Below are 23117 nucleotides of genomic sequence, written 5' to 3'. Positions count from 1 at the left end.
AAAGTACTTTCACAGTAAATTTTCCTATCTCGTACAATATGTCTATGAAAACAAAGCGTTCCATTGTCAATTATGTTCCAACTACCTTGTAATATATGTGAATGAAAAGGTGCTTTTGTAGTCAATTTTCCCATCTGGCACAATACGTTTATGAAAAAAAAGTGCTTTCATATCAATTTTCCTGTCTTTTACAATAAGTTTATGAAAAAAAACCCTGTTCATAGTCAATTTTCCTACCTTGTAATAAACATGCATGAAAAAAAAGTGCTTTCACAGTCAATTTTCCTTACTTGTACTGTATGTGAATGAAAAAGTGCTTTCATAGTCAGTTTCAACTATACAGCTACATGCATTTTCATGGTCAATTTTCCTAACATGTCCAAATACACATCAACACATCAACATGTCATTTGTCCATGTGATAACCACACATGAACCACAGCAGAGACCAAAATGAACCAATCAAATCTGACATTTGTATACATTTATGAAATATCCTTTAAGGGATGGTGGATTGATCATCATGCTGCCTTGGTGATCTTTTATTTTCCATCCTAATCATGTCATATTCTCTGAAGAACTTACACACCTTGTTCCATTTTGAGATAAAATACTAATATCCATTATGAAGTTACTCAAAAAATTTGTTCAAACGTACTAATAATAATCATATGCATTTATATAATGCTTAGCCTGCAGCTGTAAGTGCCAAAGTAGATTCTGAAACCCTTTCATAACGACTGGAACATTTTTAAGAATAGAAAAAGTTCAAAATAATAACAGTAAAGGCTCTTGAGAACAGGCAGTTATGCTTGCCATGAAAAAAAAAAATCAAAATCAGGGTGCAATCCTGACTGAAGTAAATGGTTAAATCAGGACTCAAACCAAATAATAGCAACACGCTAAAGGTATAAAATTAACCACAACCCAAAATAGAGAATAGCTACTCACTAGAGATATTCCAATAAACACCTTTGAATTACATAATGTATTCCTGAATGAGATGAAAATCATTGTTACAAATACCTCCTCCACACTGGTATCTTTTATATCTCCACCTGTCCGGTTATGCTGGAATCTACACTGAATTCATCAAACTTTTTAGTTTATCACCAGCAATTACATGTTTGTACTGGAAGAGCTGTGTATGCATTTTTAAGCTGTCACTGCACTGAAAGTTATTTGAGGACTAGAAGGTACTTGTGTGGAAAACCCATTATAGCTACTGAACTATGTATCTGCAGAGATTGGTGAAACTTCACAAAAATTACCTTAGATGCAAGAGGAATATGAACAACAAGTGAAACAGCACAATAATTGCCTTGGATTCTATAGGAATATGAACAATCATGAATCATGCTGCACCATTTTTATCCAGAATGGTACATGAATATTTATAAGGATAGTCCTGGCTACATTATTTTCACCCAGGATGCTTAGCTGCTTACATTGACAGGCTAATCACACAACTATTATCTATGATGTCCTATAAATCACACACTGAGATGGATCAAGCCTGACCCTTTTTTTCTTCTTTTTTTTAAATCAAGGATGTTACAAAATATATGAAGTGACAAAGGCTAGAATACAACTCTTACTTTTACTTTAGATGATTAAAAATGATTTTTACATATTTAAGAAAAAAAAAGAGGAAAACTATCATTTCAACTAATAATAGCTGAATGACATTTATGTACATTTAAACCTCAAATGTCAATGCAAGGAGTGCGAAGTTCATATATAAAATCTTAAGGTTCAGTCACTTGTTTTGCTTGAGCTACCCACTCTATTTTTTACACAGCACTGGATTGTTCTTCCCACAAAAGCACAATAACAAACACACACAGGGAATACTTGATCCAACAGCAAAACAATCACACACAGCAAAAAGAAAACCATAGCTCTGTAAAGGTAATGAGGTGTCACACTGAATTTTGAGGTTAAGTAAAAAGCAGAGAAAAGGAAAAAAAGAAGGAATAGCAGAAGGAACAGTAATTTTGAGAAAATCCATTTTTTAAATAATATTATGCAAAATGTGGCACACAATGCCTAAAGTGACCTTTCTTAGAGTTCAATCATTAATTTTTCTTTTTAAATGCCCATTTGAAATTCAGAGATCAAAGTTTTTATACTGTCCAACTAGATTTCTTTATTCTAAAGCTCTGTTTCCAAATCCAGCAAAAGGTTATATAATTGTAATATATACACGATAATCAAGACGAAAGTAAAAAGCAAAACAAATGCAATGTTTAATACAAATAAACACAGATTTATGAAACATCAGTAAATAAAGGAATGATCATATCAGATAATCACACACTTAATAATCTCAGAAAATCATCAGAAAATATAATCACCATTAACTAAATTCACCATGAACTATCTTTCAACAGAACAGATTAGTTAGGTACCCTGCAGCCCATCACTAACCTTGACAAAATCACTTCAAATCGTCACAGAAAGCAGTACATGCTTCACAAGATAAAATAAACTCAATCGCAAGTCGTCATCAATTCACACAAATATGTGCTGTTCACACTGACGCAAAGACGCCAGTGGAATGAAGAAGACAAAAAGACATTTTAATTTCATGAAGAGACAAAAGAAAATGCAAGAATCTTTACACATATACACACAGAGTTGACAACAAAGAAAAAGAATCATCACAAATATACACATACAGAAAGTTATCTTGCATAACATATGTACTGTGAAATAAAAATTCACTTGGAAAGTGAGAAATAAAAGATGAAGGTGTGGAGATTTAGACTGATTTTGAAAAATAATTCGAAATGGTAGCAATTACAGATCTGCTATGAGGGATGTAGTACAGGCAAGCTATCATCTTGCAGATAGTAAATAGAATTAATGCAACAACACTGACTTTAGAGCCAGGGGAAAAAAGTAGAAAGTGGTGTTTCAAGTCATAAAACAATATCCAAAACAATAAGCCTAAAACAGAAAATGGTCCAGAAATACACCACTCTGGATAAACTGTGTGAATTTTCAGCCTTCCAGGGTTATTTCCCTTCCTCTACTGACGTCATCAGTGATGTCACTAAGCCATATGTGATACATGCTTGGCACTCAAGGGATTCAACTAAGTACAAACCTTAACATAAGCAAAACAGACAAAAAATTGGAGTATTACAACATATGGGTTTGGGTGTAGGCTTAGAACAACATGCTTGGCAGCATTTTCTAGTCTGAAAAGGTGAACTACACACTTTTAAAATATTTTATAATTGTGAAACGAATGTTGCGTGTACCTTTGCTCTTGCTGGTGGCAGATCAAGAGCGACAGAGGAAAGTACTAGCATTTTAATCATCCCGTACGTGATGGAGAGTTATTTTCAGATATCTACTGACCAACAGTTAGAGGAAAGTACCAGCATTTCAATCATCTGTGATGAAGAGTTATTTGCACATATCTATAGGTCAACAACTACAGAGCAAAAGTATCAGCATTTCGATGATAATAATTATGGTGTTCAGTGTGCACTGGTGTAATGCAAGGAATTTCACAACATACTGGTCCTCTGGCATCTTGAGTTCACACAAAATGTCATACAACAGTAAGCTGTATGCCTCATGCTGTCAAATGAGTGTCAGTTTTACGGTGTCAGTGCATGTCAACACTTCTATGTCTGTTACACCTCATAAAACAAGTAAAAACAGAAAAGAAAAGAAAAGAGCATGTCCAAAATAAACTTAAGCCTACTGCTGTTACAAAGTGATTATCTCCAAAGGAAAAAAAACAACAACATCAGGACACAAAATGCAGTTCAGTTCTGTCCAACAACAAAGACCTCTGGTGCAATATTCTCACTCGGTGAATGATGTACCTTAACAAAGACACTTGCTTTGGGATGAATGGTTGGCCTGTGAAGGTGAGGGTGAAGTTTCTTTTAAACCTTTTGTCAAACTTGCAGTGAAGAAGAACAAGGGGAATGAAAGTGAAGAGACAATTTTGACAAAAAAGTTGCACCCTGAACATCCTCTCCCCACCTTATCCTTGGACCAAGCATCAACACCATTACCAGTGAAGGCAAGTGTTTCCAGCAAAGGTCCTGCAGGTCCTCACACATCTTAAAGCTCAAAGGGCGCCCCCAATTTTTTTCAATACTGGACTGAGTGACCAATTCTATCAATAAAAAAAAAGAAGAAAGATGGGAAATACAGGAGTAAAGATGAATGTTTTAGAAAGACCATTGTACTATTTACAGCTCAGAGGACCTCTCAATTTTTATACTGGACTCAGTCACCAATTCTATCAAAAACAAAGCAAAAAAGATGAGAAATACAGGAGTAAATATGTACGTTTTAGAAAGACCATTGTACGATTAACAGCTCAGAGGACCTCTCAATTTTTATACTGGACTCAGTCACCAATTCTATCAAAAACAAAACAAAAAAGATGAGAAATACAGGAGTAAATATGTACGTTTTAGAAAGACCATTGTACGATTAACAGCTCAGAGGACCTCTCAATTTTTATACTGGACTCAGCCACCAATTCTATTAAAAAGATATACAAAAAAATATATAAAAAAGATGAAAAATACAAGGGTAAAGGTATTTCTCCAAAGCACCCCATTTCACACACACTATATATACACTGAGCCTGTGCAGGGGAGCTACAATGCCATAAAGTATCCACAGCCTATCTGGTGTCTGTTCCAGACAGACAGGGCAGACCTGACCAAGGGACACCGTGGGTGGCAGCGGTCACTTTTTGCGGGTGAAGATGTTGGAGATGTTGGCCTTTGAGGTGGTGTCCTTGATCCGAGACATCACTCGAGCCTTCATGTCCTCCGCTGAACTGCTGACCACACTCCCGCTGCGGCTGAACATGAAACAATTTTATGACGCAATGAGTTCGGCATGCGTATGGCATGAAATATACACATACTTTTCACATTTACATAACAAAGAAGAGGAAGGTGACAGAACGGATAATAAGCTCATCTGCCAATACTGTGTCCATGAGGGTCTCGTTTCAATTCCTGCTCTCGCCCTTTCTCCCAAGTTTGACTGGAAAATCAAAATGAGTGTCTCGTCATTTGGATGAGAAGATAAACCTTTGTCCCGTGTGCAGCATGCATATTTGTTAATCATTTCTTCTAACCCCACCCCTCTCCCCACAGAAACAAAAGTGTTGTCCTCAGGCAATATTCTGTGGAAGACATCCACTCTAAATAATACATAAATATGTGTATGCACTTGTGGCCTCATTAAGCACACTGGATTATGCTGCTGGTCAGGCTTAGCGGATGTGGTGTAGCATACATGAATTTGCTCAAACGCAGTGAGCCCTCCTTGAAAAACTGAAATTGAAACACACACACACAGAAACACACGCACATGCACACACACAATGCATACATAGACATACACACCCATACGCACTCCTGCCCCCTACCCCCACCCCCCTCCCGCTCCCCTCCAAGCCCTCACCCCACCCCTGCCCCCCAACACACACAAACACAAATCCCAGTCACCTGTCCGGACGAGCATTCTCCAGCTTGGCCTCATAGTCACGGATCATGGAGGACACGACCTCCTCATGTTCCGGAGCGATGATGGCCAGGTCCTGACGCAGACAGCGTAGTCCTGGCAACATGGCCTCCTGGATCAGCTGTTCACTCAGGACTGGCACAATGTCAAGGTCATGTGTCACTAAAGGTCACGTCACACATGCACCTCCCTAAACCTGTCATTTCTACTGTAAATGAAGGTCATGTCACACACCTCACTCAACCTATCGCTTCTGCTGTAACTGCTGACACCCGCCTGCTTAGGATCCCCCCTGTTTGAACCAAAACGTATGGCCAACACAGATTTTCATACCAAGCCCCCATTCTTTGGAATCCAACTTCCTCAGCCTCTCTGTCACTCATCTTCGTTGCAGTTTTTCAAATCCAGTCTGAAGACCTACCTTCTTCTTCATTGTCTTCTTCTTCGTTCGTCGGCTGCAACTCCCACATTCACACATATGTACACAAGTGGGCCTTTACATGCATGACCGTTTTTACCCCACCATGTAGGCAGCCAAACTCCGAATAATTCACAACAGCTTATCCCTTTCCAGTCTAAACTAAATTACTATCATTGAATGAGGGAGTTTGAGAGTTTCAGAATTTGTGTGTTGTATTTTTGTGTACTATTTATGATTGTGTACTATGATGTGTGTGTGTGTGCACGCATGTTTGTGTGTATTGTGTGTGTGCTTGGGTGTGGGTGTGGGTGGGGGCGGGGGGAGGGGGGTGGAGGGAGTGGGAGGGGCGGGCAGGAGGGATGAATAATTTAATAATGTTTCGTATCTCGTGTTCAATTTTTTCCTTTTTGATATTTATATGTGTGTGTTTGTCTTTTTTTTTTTTTAATTTGTAAACACCTAACTAAAAGTCATTTTACACACCTCCCTCAGCTTATATCTACTGTAACTAAAGGTCATGTCACACACCTCCCTCAGCCTGTCACTTCTACTTTAACTAAAGGTCATGTCACACACCTCCCTCAGCCTGTCACTTCTACTAAAACTAAAGGTCATGTCACACATCTCCCTCAGTCTCTCACTTCTACTGAAACTAAAGGTCATGTCACACCTCCCTCAGTCTCTCACTTCTACTGTAACTAAAGGTCATGTCACACACCTTCCTCAGCCTGTCACTGTCACTAAAGGTCATGTCACACATCTCCCTCAGTCTCTCACTTCTACTGTAACTAAAGGTCATGTCACACACCTTCCTCAGCCTGTCACTGTAACTAAAGGTCGTGTCACACACCTCCCTCAGCCTGTCACTTCTACTGTAACTAAAGGTCATGTCACACACCTTCCTCAGCCTGTCACTGTAACTAAAGGTCATGTCACACACATCCCTCAGTCTCTCACTTCTACTGTAACTAAAGGTCATGTCACACACCTCCCTCAGCCTATCATTTCTATCTAAGTAAAGGTCATGACATACACCTTCCTCACCCTGTCACTGTCACTAAAGGTCATGTCACACATCTCCCTCAGTCTTTCACTTCTACTGTAACTAAAGGTCATGTCACACACCTTCCTCAGCCTGTCACTGTAACTAAAGGTCATGTCACACACCTCCCTCAGCCTGTCACTTCTACTAAAACTAAAGGTCATGTCACACATCTCCCTCAGTCTCTCACTTCTACTGAAACTAAAGGTCATGTCACACCTCCCTCAGCCTGTCACTGTCACTAAAGGTCATGTCACACATCTCCCTCAGTCTCTCACTTCTACTGTAACTAAAGGTCATGTCACACACCATCTCAGCCTGTCACTGTCACTAAAGGTCATGTCACACATCTCCCTCAGTCTCTCACTTCTACTGTAACTAAAGGTCATGTCACACACCTTCCTCAGCCTGTCACTGTAACTAAAGGTCGTGTCACACACCTCCCTCAGTCTCTCACTTCTACTGTAACTAAAGGTCATGTCACACACCTTCCTCAGCCTGTCACTGTAACTAAAGGTCGTGTCACACACCTCCCTCAGCCTGTCACTTCTACTGTAACTAAAGGTCATGTCACACACCTTCCTCAGCCTGTCACTGTAACTAAAGGTCGTGTCACACACCTCCCTCAGCCTGTCACTTCTACTGTAACTAAAGGTCATGTCACACACCTTCCTCAGCCTGTCACTGTAACTAAAGGTCATGTCACACACATCCCTCAGTCTCTCACTTCTACTGTAACTAAAGGTCATGTCACACACCTCCCTCAGCCTATCATTTCTATCTAAGTAAAGGTCATGACATACACCTTCCTCACCCTGTCGCTTCTACTTTCACTAAAGGTCATGCCACACAGCCTGTTACTTCTGCTGTAACTAAAGGTCAGGTCACACACCTCACTCAGCCTAGTGTTTCTCCTGTAACTAAAGGTCATACCACACACCTCACTCAGCCTGCCACTCCTAATGTAACTCATTACAACTAACTAATTAACAAACAGTACAATTCATCACAACAGTTCTAAAAATCAGGTTTTACAAATATTGTAATTTGTGGAAATTGAAATGAAAATTCAGAGAAATTGTTAACACTAAACTAAGGATTTTTTTTTTTTTTTTTTTTTTTTTCAGACTGCAGTTATGACTTTTTCCTGAGACACTGAGATGTGATGTTACTAAATGTAAGAGAGAGTTCTGTAAAACTTATATATAGCTTCCTCTCAGCATATGATTTACATTGCTTACAAATAATGTGACCAAGACAGACTGTTGATATCTGATTCACACTCCCCTGCACACAAGTGTCAAACACTTGTTTCTGGCATTCATGATTCCTAACACACACACACACACACACACACACACACACACACACACACACACACACACACACACACACACACACAGATTCACAAATCTTTCAGTTCATCTCCATGACAGTAAATGCTGATGACTGTTACTTATGTCTGGAACAACAGAACAGCATCACCATCTACTCTTCGCGTTTTGTTCTACTGTCATAAAGAAATAAAAGGATTTTTTTTTCTTTGGAAAACTACAGATAAATATAATTTTCTGTGAGACTGTCTCTAAAAAAATTACCACTAATTGTTAACCTCAACTTACAGAAGATTTGTTGTTGTTTTTGCTCTATTGTTGTACAAAAGTTCATACTTCTCATTTCAAATCCTGGGAAAATACAGATACCAAAACAAAGCACACACAAACTGATACACACCAATGCCAAAATTAAGTGCACACACACACACACACACACACACACACAGGAAAAACGTTTGTAGTGAAGAGACTCCAAAAAAACTCAACCAGCAACTGTGAAAGTCATCAGTGATGACTCAACATAAAAAGTTCCTCCCTGCTAGGATGTGCACAAAACTGTCAAGTAAATTCCTGTTTTAGCTAACACAGGCTGCATTACATATTCACACACACTCAAAGCTACATGAAGATATGGCTAAAACATGTGCATACCTGCATCCTCACACAGACAACATGCGCTTATTATCACAGAAGCAAATACTGTATGTTTAGACTACTGAGTTCTTTCTAATATCACACAATATAAAAAAAAAATGTTAGGAACACACACACACACACACACACACTCTCTCTCTCTCTGTGAAAGTAAACAGAGTTTACACATTCCAAAACACGTACAGAAAAAAAAAATCAGCCTCTCTATTCCTCCTGCTCTCACTAACCTACACTTTTCACTTTTTTTTCAATTTAGCATTGATTTTTGTTTTTAGAGACTGTAGTTTTTACGGCCTCCAAGTGACGCAACTTCCATGCAGCCTGTGCCAGTTTTCTCACAAGGCTTCCTGCCAGCACCCCACAGGGAGCTGTTCATGTAAGCACACCTGACTACAAACATATCAAATTGTGTAAATAGGCTGAGAGCTAGGTGCATATAATATAGTATGTCAAAAAGTAAACTTCTCAAAAATTACATGTCTTAATTCTAAAGCAAGAACATCTCCATCTCCTGAGGGGAAATATCCATTTTTCTTTCATTTTCCACAAGACCCCAAATGATGTTTTTTTGTGATTTCTTACAGAATTATCCCACAGTGGTGTAATTTCCTTTTGGTTTAATTCAGAAGTCAAAGTCTTTGCACCAATACCACCCATTGCAGGGACTCCTTGGGCAGGTGGCCAACAATTCTCCAGTCAACAACTACCCACCCAGTGTGATCAAGAGAACACCAAAACCATCATCAAGAGAAGGCGATGGAAATGGACTGGACACATCAAGAGCAGACAGCATGGCAACAATCACTGAGAGTGAGGTAACAATCACCCAGACAGTCCTACACTGGACACCAGAAGGTAGATGCAAGAGAGTAAGGCCGAAGAACGACTGGCGCAGAACAGTTGTAGGTGACTCGAGACCCTGAAGCACACCTGGTATACCATTCAGAGACTCAGAAATGGTCCAGAACAGACGAGAGTGGCAGTCCTCTGTTGCTGTCCTACATTCCAGAGGGCATAATGTACGGTAAATAGTGACAGCAGTGACTACTCAGTGACTGTCACACACACACACACACACACACACACACACACACGCACACACACACACACACACACACACACACACACATATGAAGTTAAACCACCATTACATATTTTTTAACAGATGTGTGTATGTCTGTGCAGGCACAAGGGCAATTGAAGCAAAAAAGGAGCAAGATAGAATCACACACACACGCGCGCACACACACACACACACACCACAACTACACACACACACACACACACACCACCACCACCACCACACACACACACACACACACACACACACACACACACACACACCACCACCACCACCACCACCACCACCACCACCACACACACACACACACACACACACCACACAAACAAGAACAACAAGGGCAAAGCCAGGCAGGATACAGCAGCAGGACATGGCACTGTAGGCATCAAACAGCTGACGGGCGATGTCGGCCTTCTTGGTCTCGTTGCTCATCTGGTTGTTGGCAGACGCCATGGCTGCCAGGCGAGGAAGGATGACTGCAACACACACACACACACACACACACACACACACACACACACAGACTTCAGTTCATTCAGTTGCTCAAGGAGGCCACATTGCATTCACACAAATCCTTATGCGATTCACCACCTCTGCAAAGTAAGATGCCTGACCTGCCTGACCCAACACGTTTTGTCAGCCCTTGAGGGGAAATATAATCAAATGAAATAAGACAAGTGAATAGATAAATAAACTGATTAACTGAAACAGAAAACTGAAAAATCAATAGACTATAAGGGAAAAAATAATGATAATAATAATATTGATAATAATGCTATATTGCTAACACATGTACATTTTATATTACTAATAGTAATATACTGGTATTATATGATGGATAATAACACACACGCACACGCACTCACACACGAACCACCATGCACACATACGAACAACAGTACAGATATCAGGTTAAATTACATATGCATGCAGTCTCTAATGTTTCCTGCAAATAGTACATAGTTACTTGCATGATGTGCACATACTGACATAGACACATGCACACACTCACAGATGACCATTTCAAATATCTTACTGAAAAATATTCAGCATCAGGACAGCAATATAAGAGCACACACACATACACACAAGTTAATAGGTGTGCATGTGTATTAAAAAAAAAACACCCAACCTCTCCTGGTCTCACTTTCACACACACACACACACACACACACACACACACACACACACACACACACACACACAGAGGTTCATGCATGCACATGTCCATATGACCACCTCCCCTACACACGCACACACAGCCAACAGCAGCAAAACAAAACCCAGAGACTACACAACAAAAAGACAGAAGCCTGTAACAAAGCACACAGTATTGACTGCTTCCTGGCAACACTCCTCAGGGAACACCTCTCTCCCAGCACCCCCCACCGCCAAGGACCCCCCCCACTCCACACACACACACATGCACACCCACCAACACATTCCCTCCTTCCATCTGATTTTCCGCCCCCACACACACTTCTTCTATTCTTATTAAGTGTTTTTTTCTTTGACCTGAGCATTATTCCCCATCCCCAGCCTGCAATGCAAGTCACTGGCTGCCTCTTTTTGTTCTTGCTTCCTTGAACAACAACATGGGTTTTGGGTGGAGGTCTGATGTTTCAGTCTGGGTTGATGTCTGATGTTTCAATCTGGGTTGATGTCTGATGTTTCAATCTGGGTTGATGTCTGATGTTATCTGGGTTGATGTCTGATGTTTCAATCTGGGTTGATGTCTGATGTTATCTGGGTTGATGTCCGATGTTTCAATCTGGGTTGATGTCTAATGTTTCAATCTGGGTTGAGGTCTGATGTTTCAGTCTGGGTTGATGTCTAATGTTTCAATCTGGGTTGAGGTCTGATGTTTCAGTCTGGGTTGATGTCTAATGTTTCAATCTGGGTTGAGGTCTGATGTTTCAGTCTGGGTTGATGTCTAATGTTTCAATCTGGGTTGAGGTCTGATGTTTCAGTCTGGGTTGATGTCTAATGTTTCAATCTGGGTTGATGTCTGATGTTTCAATCTGTGTTGATGTCTAATGTTTCAGTCTGGGTTGAGGTCTGATGTTTCAGTCTGGGTTGATGTCTAATGTTTCAATCTGGGTTGAGGTCTGATGTTTCAATCTGTGTTGATGTCTAATGTTTCAGTCTGGGTTGAGGTCTGATGTTTCAGTCCGGGTTGATGTCTAATGTTTCAATCTGGGTTGAGGTCTGATGTTTCAGTCTGGGTTGATGTCTAATGTTTCAATCTGGGTTGAGGTCTGATGTTTCAGTCTGGGTTGAGGTCTGATGTTTCAGTCTGGGTTGATGTCTAATGTTTCAATCTGGGTTGAGGTCTGATGTTTCAGTCTGGGTTGATGTCTAATGTTTCAATCTGGGTTGAGGTCTGATGTTTCAGTCTGGGTTGATGTCTAATGTTTCAATCTGGGTTGATGTCTGATGTTTCAATCTGTGTTGATGTCTAATGTTTCAGTCTGGGTTGAGGTCTGATGTTTCAGTCTGGGTTGATGTCTAATGTTTCAGTCTGGGTTGATGTCTAATGTTTCAGTCTGGGTTGATGTCTGATGTTTCAGTCTGTCTCCTTTCACCATGCCATAAATAAATAGAAGCAAATAAAATATAATAGACACAAACTTTCCAATTCAAATACTATCATTTTTATATGGCTTATTCCACACGGGTCAAAATTATAAAATGTAATCAAATTAGTGACAAACACAACTAAGTAAATATATGATACAATGAAAATGCAAAAATATCTTATTATTAAATCAAGGGGATCGAATGTCAAACTACCAATTTCATTGCATGCCTGTCCATTCATCAATCGATCAGGATTTCAGGGGCTGACAATGCCGTGTCTCTCGGCAGCCACAAGCAAAACCAAAATCTCTGATGATACTATTTCCAAGGAAAAAGCATAGCATGTACAGTCCACCGCTTTTCACTGTGGAATGGTGTGAAAGATGATGGGGCATTCCTGCACGAATGATGTACCTCTATCTGTGTGTGTGCGCGTGCGTGTGTGTGTGTGTGTGTGTGTGTGTGTGTGTGTGCATGCGCAAGTGAACCCGACAATCATTATCTCACTCTATTAAACTGAACAGAAAGTTGGAAGAAAAAATAAAAGCAGAGAAAGATATCCCTGAATATGATGAAAACAAACTTTAACGTGGCTGTGACCCGGTGTAGTATCCCAGATTGTCCACCACCTAGAAACGTCCCCAGGGGACAAATTGGCCACTGGAAATGTCCCCCGGGGGCTTTTCCACCGTTCATAATGTCCCATGCGGACATTGTTAGCGGCCAAAATGTCCCCTTTCTTGGGTTTTAGCCTCGTTCTGAAATGTCTCCCTTAGCCTGAAAATGTCCTCCATGTATCCCGTGACATCCCCTTTGCAGAGGCACACACACACACACACACACACACACACACACACACGCACGCACGCACGCACACACACACACACACACACACACACACGCACGCACGCACGCACACGCACACACACACACATACATATACGTGCGCGGGAATACACCGTGCGCTCGCAGATGTAATAAATGTTCTGTTAAGAGGGGGGAACATTTTCAAGGTAAGGGGGGCATTTGAAAACGAGGTTAAAACGCAAGAAGGGGGACATTTTGGCCGCTGAAAATGTCCACATAGGACATTATGAACGGTGAGAAAGAACCCGGGGGGGACATTTCCTGCGGTCAAATTGTCCCCCAGGGACGTTTCCGGGGTGGGGGACAGTCTGGGATGCTACACCGGGATTCGAGAATATCAGAGTAATGCCGCTGGCAGGCACCACAGTCGGGACAGTATGGGGAAGAGGTGGGCGGAGGGTGCAGGCGGTTCCTTGGTCAACGCTATCCAAGTTTGGTCCTCCTTTTCTCACTTCTCAAGGGGCACCTCGGGATGCGTGAAATCAGATCTGGCGCCAGTGGGATTCCTCTCAATATTGTTGCCAAAAATCAAATACCCATTTTTTTACACTAAGAGCGCTGATCTCATGACCTTGTATGTACTCCGTTCTTCAAATGACAAGTGCACACTCTCCATTCCAAAGATTCGTACTAAAACTTATGGTGAACGTTCCTAATTTTCTTTTGTTGCACCTAAACAATGGAATTCACTACCCTCACATCTCCGTTACACCCCAACATCCGCATTCAAGAGAACACTCAAAACATATATTTTCAAACTGTACTTTTCTTACGGAAAATTTTCCATCTCCCAATGCTTGCTGAGATTTTTGTTGCTGGATGTGCTCTTTGTGTTGGTCTGTATGCATCTGTGATGATTTTGGTGTGCTTTTCGTGAAACCTGGTTCCCTGGTGTTTATTTTTGACGATGGTGAATGTGACGTGCTTTGGTTTGCTGAGATTTGCATCTGTGTGATTTGAGACTGTGATGGCGCCTGTGTCAGTTCACACCCACACACACACACACACACACACACACACACACACACACACACATATATATATATATATATATATATATATATATATATATATATTATGTCACTTAGTTTTACATTTGTATATTTTAGCCATTTGTCATGTGAAACTGTGTAGACTTTGTACATATTTTACGACACTTAGCCTTAAATTTGAATATTTCATTGTAAAGCTCGGTGAACCCCATCTGAGATGGGGGTACTGCACTATATAAGCCTACATCTTTATTTATCTATTTATTTATTTAGTATATATGTATGTATGTGCGTGTGTGCGCATGTGTGTGTGTGTGTGTGTGTGTGTTTAACACACACAGAGAGACAGAGAGACCGACAGACAGACATCAACAGAAACAGCGAAGGAACGAAAGACTTTACAGGACACAGCCGATGAGTGTTGTGTTTTTCCTGATCACAAGTTAGTACCCACCCTATTCAACGGAACCTTTCTCCCCGTCCTGAGTCCGTCACTGTTTCAGAGTTGGAGACCAAAATAACTTGTTTTCCTGCTAACCCATCTGCCTGCAGCCATCCCTCCTTCACATACCCGTCCTTTCAAACCACTTCTTCCACTCAATCTTCTTTCAGTCCTCCTCCCCCTCAGTCTCATTAAAGCTATGGTTAACTATTTGTGTGAAAACATGACATTTTGTATTTTACCGCTGATAACGAACTTGCGAGAAGAATTCAGCCAATTCAACTGATGTGGAATAAGTGTAAACAAATAAGATCCATTTTTATTTCTGACTGGGAAAAAAAAGCTATTTACGTGAAGCTTAATTAATTAAACGATCTTCTTGAAAGTTTTCATCGGCCATAAAAGATTTATCACAGTTTCAATCACATCGACTATGTGCAGACCAGATGGCTTTAATTACTAGCGAGACGATCAAGCCGTGTATATATTATCGGTGGTTATTTTCTATTAGTTGTTCAACGTTCTGACACTTGAAAAAAACCCAAAAAAAACATATCTTATCTCGGCTATTTTTTTCCTTTTTTAAAAAAACTTTAACTTGTTCATTGTCTCAAATTTTTCCACTGACGTAAAACTGAAGTGTATGAATTTTTAGCTCCGCTTTTTTCTTTCTTTTTTTTTTTCTTGATAAATACACCTCCCACCTTCAGCAAATGCTTTCAGTTGGTTTAAACCATTCATGTGTTTGTCATAAACATGGCTGACAAAATGAAAGTGTTCACGTTTTTTTGCTTGAGAGAGAGAGAGAGAGAAAGAGAGAGAGAGAGAGAGAGAGAGACAGACAGACAGACAGACAGACAGACACGGAGAGAGAGAGAGAGAGAGAGAGAGAGAAAGAGTGTATGTGTGTGTGTGTGTGTGTCTGTGTGTGTGTCTGTGCGTGTGTCTGTGTATGTCTGTGTCTGTGTGTGTGCGTGTGTCCATTTAACACTTGACTGAGGACAGTCCTAGCTGATCAAAAATAGACATGGAAAATAATGGCTACTGAAAAAAATTGTAAACATACAACACACAAAAACTCGCAGTCGATACAACGCAATACTACTTTTGAAATGATGTTTTTCGCTTTTGTTGCGTATAATCTCTACAAATCCTCAGAGAAATACACTTTAGGAGGCCAGATCGCCCAGAGCGCGTGCACGCACACACTGACACACACACACACACACACACACACACACACATGCGCGCGCGCTGGCAAACGCTCTCCTGTGACGAAGGGGCTGTCTGGAGGAAGGTGACTGTCTGGTGCTTAGTCCGCCCAGTCATCCATCCCCCAATGTTAATGACCAACCACCGATCGTCTCCTCTTTCCACTCTCCACGCTCAAAATGTATCTGTCTCCTCTTTCCACTTTCCACACTAAAATGCATCTGTCTCTTCTTTCCACTTTCCACACTAAAATGATGTCTCTTCTTTCCACATTCCACACTATAATGTATCTGTCTCCTCATTCCACTTTCCACACTCAAAATGTATCTGTCTCCTCTTTCCACACTCAAAATGTATCTGTCTCCTCATTCCACTTTCCACATTCAAACTGTATCTGTCTCCTCTTTCCACACTCAAAATATATCTGTCTCCTCTTTCCACTTTCCACTCTCAAAATGTATCAGTCTCCTCTTTCCACTTTCCACTCAAAATGTATCTGTCTCCTCTTTCCACTCTCCACACTCAAAATATATCTGTCTCCTCTTTCCACTTTCCACTCTCAAAATGTATCAGTCTCCTCTTTCCACTTTCCACTCAAAATGTATCTGTCTCCTCTTTCCACACTCAAAATGTATGTCTCCTCTTTCCACTTTGCACACTCAAAGTGTATCTGTCTCCTCTTTCCACTTTGCACACTCAAAATGTATCTGTCTCCTCTTTCCACACTCAAAATGTATCGGTCTCCTATTTCCACTTTCCACACTCAAAGTGTATCTGTCTCCTCTTTCCACTCTCCACACTCAAAGTGTATCTGTCTCCTCTTTCCACTTTCCACTCTCAAGCTGTATCTGTCTCCTCTTTCCACTCTCCACTCAAAATGTATCTGTCTCCTCTTTCCACACTCAAAATGTATGTCTCATCTTTCCACTTTGCACACTCAAAGTGTATCTGTCTCCTCTTTCCACTTTGCACACTCAAAGTGTATCTGTCTCCTCTTTCCACTCTCCACACTCAAAGTGTATCTGTCTCCTCTTTCCACTCTCCACACTCAAAGTGTATCTGTCTCCTCTTTCCACTCTCCACACTCAAAGTGTATCGGTCTCCTCTTTCCTCTTTCCACACTCAAAATGTATCTGTCTCCTCTTTCCACTCTCTACACTCAAAGTGTATCGGTCTCCTCTTTCCTCTTTCCACACTCAAACTGTATCTGTCTCCTCTTTCCACTCTCCACACTCAAAGTGTATCTGTCTCCTCTTTCCACTCTCCACACTCAAAGTGTATCTGTCTCCTCTTTCCACTCTCCACACTCAAAGTGTATCTGTCTCCTCTTTCCTCTTTCCACACTCAAAATGTATCGGTCTCCTCTTTCTACACTCAAAGTGTATCTGTCTCCTTTTTCCACTTTGCACACTCAAAGTGTATCTGTCTCCTCTTTCCACTTTGCACACTCAAAGTGTATCTGTCTTCTATTTCCACTCTCCACTCAAAATGCATCTGTCTCCTCTTTCCACTCTCAAACTGTATCTGTCTTCTCTTTCCACTTTCCACACTCAAAGTGTATCTGTCTCCTATTTCCACTCTCCACTCAAAATGCATCTGTCTCCTCTTTCCACACTCAAAATGTATGTCTTCTCTTTCCACTTTGCACACTCAAAGTGTATCTGTCTCCTCTTTCCACTCTCAAACTGTATCGGTCTCCTCTTTCCACACTCAAAATGTATGTCTTCTCTTTCCACTTTGCACACTCAAAGTGTATCTGTCTCCTCTTTCCACTTTCCACACTCAAAGTGTATCTGTCTCCTCTTTCCACACTCAAAATGTATCTGTCTCCTCATTCCACTTTCCACATTCAAACTGTATCTGTCTCCTCTCTCCACTCTCAAAATATATCTGTCTCCTCTTTCCACTTTCCACTCTCAAAATGTATCTGTCTCCTCTTTCCACTTTCCACTCAAAATGTATCTGTCTCCTCTTTCCACTCTCCACACTCAAAGTGTATCTGTCTCCTCTTTCCACTTTCCACTCTCAAACTGTATCTGTCTCCTCTTTCCACTCTCCACTCAAAATGTATCTGTCTCCTCTTTCCACACTCAAAATGTATGTCTCCTCTTTCCACTTTGCACACTCAAAATGTATCTGTCTCCTTTTTCCACACTCAAAATGTATCGGTCTCCTATTTCCACTTTCCACACTCAAAGTGTATCTGTCTCCTCTTCCCACTCTCCACACTCAAAGTGTATCTGTCTCCTCTTTCCACTTTCCACTCTCAAACTGTATCTGTCTCCTCTTTCCACTCTCCACTCAAAATGTATCTGTCTCCTCTTTCCACACTCAAAATGTATGTCTCCTCTTTCCACTTTGCACACTCAAAGTGTATCTGTCTCCTCTTTCCACTTTGTACACTCAAAGTGTATCTGTCTCCTCTTTCCACTCTCCACACTCAAAGTGTATCTGTCTCCTCTTTCCACTCTCCACACTCAAAGTGTATCTGTCTCCTCTTTCCACTCTCCACACTCAAAGTGTATCTGTCTCCTCTTTCCACTCTCCACACTCAAAGTGTATCTGTCTCCTCTTTCCACTCTCCACACTCAAAGTGTATCTGTCTCCTCTTTCCTCTTTCCACACTCAAAATGTATCGGTCTCCTCTTTCTACACTCAAAGTGTATCTGTCTCCTTTTTCCACTTTGCACACTCAAAGTGTATCTGTCTCCTCTTTCCACTTTGCACACTCAAAGTGTATCTGTCTTCTATTTCCACTCTCCACTCAAAATGCATCTGTCTCCTCTTTCCACTCTCAAACTGTATCTGTCTTCTCTTTCCACTTTCCACACTCAAAGTGTATCTGTCTCCTATTTCCACTCTCCACTCAAAATGCATCTGTCTCCTCTTTCCACACTCAAAATGTATGTCTTCTCTTTCCACTTTGCACACTCAAAGTGTATCTGTCTCCTCTTTCCACTCTCAAACTGTATCGGTCTCCTCTTTCCACACTCAAAATGTATGTCTTCTCTTTCCACTTTGCACACTCAAAGTGTATCTGTCTCCTCTTTCCACTCTCAAACTGTATCGGTCTCCTCTTTCCACACTCAAAATGTATGTCTTCTCTTTCCACTTTGCACACTCAAACTGTATCTGTCTCCTCTCTCCACTCTCAAAATATATCTGTCTCCTCTTTCCACTTTCCACTCTCAAAATGTATCTGTCTCCTCTTTCCACTTTCCACACTCAAAATGTATCTGTCTCCTCTTTCCACTCTCCACACTCAAAGTGTATCTGTCTCCTCTTTCCACTTTCCACTCTCAAACTGTATCTGTCTCCTCTTTCCACTCTCCACTCAAAATGTATCTGTCTCCTCTTTCCACACTCAAAATGTATGTCTCCTCTTTCCACTTTGCACACTCAAAGTATATCTGTCTCCTCTTTCCACTTTCCACACTAAAATGCATCTGTCTCTTCTTTCCACTTTCCACACTAAAATGATGTCTCTTCTTTCCACATTCCACACTATAATGTATCTGTCTCCTCATTCCACTTTCCACACTCAAAATGTATCTGTCTCCTCTTTCCACACTCAAAATGTATCTGTCTCCTCTTTCCACACTCAAAATGTATCTGTCTCCTCTTTCCACTTTCCACACTCAAAATGTATCTGTCTCCTCTTTCCACTTTCCACACTCAAAGTGTATCTGTCTCCTCTTTCCACTCTCCACACTCAAAGTGTATCTGTCTCCTCTTTCCACTCTCCACACTCAAAGTGTATCTGTCTCCTCTTTCCACTCTCCACACTCAAAATGTATCTGACTGCTGTACCAGACGTCTGGTCTTCTTCGTTCTTGGGTAGCGACTTCCACGTTCACATTAAAACACGAGTGGGTTTTTACCTGCATGACCGTCTTTACCCCCGCCATGTTATGCAGGTAGTCGTACTTAGTACTTCGTTTTCGGAGGGAAACACGCGTGGTAGCGTACTGTTCAATTCCTTGCCACCTCCCCCCCCCCCTCCACGCCCCCACTCACACACAGACATATAGATATGTGTGTGAGTGCGCGCGCATGCAGGTCTCAGTCTTCTTTCCTGTTTCAAGCGTATGGTTAAGTTCGGAGATTCCATGGTGTTCCCATCGTATCCAAGCAAATTAAACTGCTTTATTCGCGTCTGCGTCGTTGTTTTTGTGTATATCAGACAGCCTTTGTGTGTGTATGTGTGTGTGTGTGTGTGTGTGTGTGTGTGTGTGTGTGTCTGTGTGTGTGTGTGTGTGTCTGTGTGTGTTCTGTACGTGCGTGCGTGCAAAATACTTAACCAGTGCGTCACATTATCTTTAAAAACCAAAGAGATTCGAAACAGAACATTACCACTACCACCATCGCGCACCAAAATAAGATGAAAGATAATGAATGATGATGACAAGTGTTAATGAATGACAGCCATAAAAAATAAAATAAAATAAAATGAAATAAAATAAAATAAAATAAAAAAAGACCGTGTGTTCATTCCAGAGTAGAGCTGGGTAAACTAACGAACTCGTTCTGGGGATCTGACGTGTGAAGAGAAAACAAAAACAGGCTTCAGAGGAAGAAAGGCAACAGATGCGTCGCTCTCAGGTAAACCATGCGTCGATCCGTCTCCACTCTTGCCAGGGATGAAGAAGACGGTGCAGGAGGAATTGGGCAGCGATGGGAGGGGGGAGTGGAGAGGGGGGGGGGGTGAAGCGTGAGAAAAGTAGGCCTATAGAGAGTGAGATAAGAGGATTCCACAGTCAGAGGGAGAAGAAGAAGAAATCGGGGAAAATAGAAAGATCATTCTTACGTTTTTCTTCGAACTTCATCCCGGCGGTACTCACCCCCTTTCCTCTCACCTATCCCCTCCGCTCCCCCACCCCACCCACCCCAACTCCACACTCAGTCATGAAATGGCTCTGGTTCATATCGAGTGTGTGTGTGTGTGTGTGTGTGTGTGTGTGTGTGTGTGTGGATGGGTGGGTGGGTGCCTGTGTGTCTGTGTCTGTGTGAGTGAGTGAGTGAGTGAGTGAGTGCGAGCGCGCGCGTGTGTGTGTGTGTGTGTCTGTGTGAGTGTTAGTACATGATCAGTGTCTGTGTGTGCGCGCGCGTCCGTGCATGCGTGAGCGCGTATGTGACAGTGTGTGCCAGATGGCACATAATGTGTAAGCTTGCATGTATACGTGTGCGTGCATGTGTGTGTGTGCTCGCGAGCACATGTGCGGTTTGGAGTGAGACATATGCATACATGCATACATGCACACACGCATGCACAGAGTGCGTAGTGCGTGCGCACGTCTGTGTGAAAACAACAACAACAAAACAACCCCCCTCCCGCCCACCCCCCCACAAACACACCCACCCCGCCCCGAAAAAAACAACAACAAAAAACATGCGCCGTGTAAGAAGACTGTCAGCATGGCTTAGAACTTTTGGAAGAAGCACCCGTACCCTTTCTCCCTAACTCTCCGCTCTCTCTCTCCCGCCTCTCTCCCCTGCCTGCATCTTGCCTACTGTCTCAACAGCAGCCGATGGATGATCAGATAACGTCAGTTCCTGCACGCAACAATAGCAGAGGACAGAGTTCTCTCAGGAAGCCCGATCACCTATCTAACAGACAGCAACTCTCAAGCACCGACAGTCAATTGTCATCCTGTGATTTATAACTTCTCCCAAGTTGGGTGTGAGTACCTGCTGTGAACAACGCCGTGTTTTTATTTGTGTGTCTCTCTCAGCTGGAAGGGGCCAGAACCAGGACGGCACCGCGTTAGAAACGACTATAACGGACGACTGAACGATCAGCAAGTAAGTGCCGAAGTGTCAGAGTCTCTTGCATGGTTAGCCGGAGCATTTTCGAGGACGAAATTAGTTCTGTTATACGTGTCTTTTTGACCGGTTGTTATTAAAGGGAGTGGGGCGATCCGTCGACCGCAAATTTCTTTCCGTTATTTCATCACACAGCCGATTTTCTTCTCAGGTTGTTTAGTGGTTGATATTTCGTGTGTGTGTGTGTGTGTGTGTGTGTGTGTGTGTGCGTCAGTGCACGCGCATGCGCGTTCCAAATAAAGAGGGCTCAGATAAAAAATTAAAAAAAGTTTATGTACACTAAATTTAGAGGGGAAAAATGTTTCTTGGTTTGTTATTATCAGTACTTTTTATCTATTTGTGTGCTAGTTGACTGGGATGCACTGAACAATATTAATTATTTTAGAGTTGTGTGCATTTGACAAAGGAACAAAACGTTGTTGTTTGTATTGACCTCTGTCGAGAACTTGTCGGAACAGTCAACACCTGAGAAATATATTGGGCATGGATGTTGGAACATAACAACTGCGTCTAATCTTACTTTCATACCTTTTTTTTTTTCTTTTCTCCTTTTTTTTCCATTAAGAATGTCGGTTTAGTTTATAAACGCGTGTTTTAAGCCATAACTACAGAATACCCCCCACCCCCCACCACCCCACCCTACCTCCCGCTTTCTGCCCGACTGGCACAAAACACGCTGACACGATTCGGCTCGCGTGCAACGCCCTGGAACATTCGTGTCTCGCGGCTTCATCTGGAGGGAGGCAAGCACGTGCAGACTGCAAGGAACTGACTGAACTGCTTAAAACTCACTACCCCCAAGACGGAGTAAAGCGGTGCTTCTTTCTGGCACCAAGGCACAAACACACACACACACACACACACACCACATGGTGCAAGCCTTGTAAACAGTGCACACGGGGAATCAATCACTAAGCTATTCAAACAAACTGATTATATATATATACATATATATATATATATATATATATATATATATATGTGTGTGTGTGTGTGTGTGTGTGTGTGTGTGTGTGTGTGTGTGTGTGTGTGTGTGTATGTATATGTGTCTGTGTGTGTCTCTGTGTGTGTGTGTATATATGTGTGTCTGTGTGTGTGCGTGTGTGTGTGTGTGTGTGTGTGTGTGTGTGTGTGTGTGTCTGTGTGTGT

The 23117-nt window shown here is 41.7% G+C and overlaps 2 protein-coding genes across 3 annotated transcripts in view; one reads left to right on the top strand and one right to left on the bottom strand.

The window, feature by feature from the left end:
• Positions 1 to 1138: 1138 nt before the first annotated feature.
• The window catches only part of LOC143300768 (RAB11-binding protein RELCH homolog), a 186568-nt gene continuing 164589 nt past the window's right edge, over positions 1139 to 23117 (bottom strand). For both annotated transcript variants that reach the window (XM_076614692.1, XM_076614693.1), the window contains exons 25-27: positions 10412 to 10528; positions 5502 to 5652; positions 1139 to 4846 (exon numbers count right to left, since the gene is read on the bottom strand). In XM_076614692.1, the coding sequence (XP_076470807.1) occupies positions 4729 to 4846; positions 5502 to 5652; positions 10412 to 10528 (386 nt within the window). In that variant the 3' untranslated portion in view covers positions 1139 to 4728. The remainder of the gene's footprint in view (positions 4847 to 5501; positions 5653 to 10411; positions 10529 to 23117) is intronic.
• LOC143300512 (uncharacterized) overlaps positions 21634 to 23117 on the top strand; it is a 133991-nt gene continuing 132507 nt past the window's right edge. Inside the window, exon 1 of the mRNA XM_076614243.1 lies at positions 21634 to 21947. The gene's annotated coding sequence lies outside the window, so the exon portion shown is untranslated. The remainder of the gene's footprint in view (positions 21948 to 23117) is intronic.

Source organism: Babylonia areolata, chromosome 26 (genome assembly GCF_041734735.1).
Source record: "Babylonia areolata isolate BAREFJ2019XMU chromosome 26, ASM4173473v1, whole genome shotgun sequence".
Taxonomy (NCBI): domain Eukaryota; kingdom Metazoa; phylum Mollusca; class Gastropoda; order Neogastropoda; family Buccinidae; genus Babylonia; species Babylonia areolata.
Note: the sequence above shows the minus strand (reverse complement) of the source record. Positions and strands in the feature narration are given on the sequence as shown.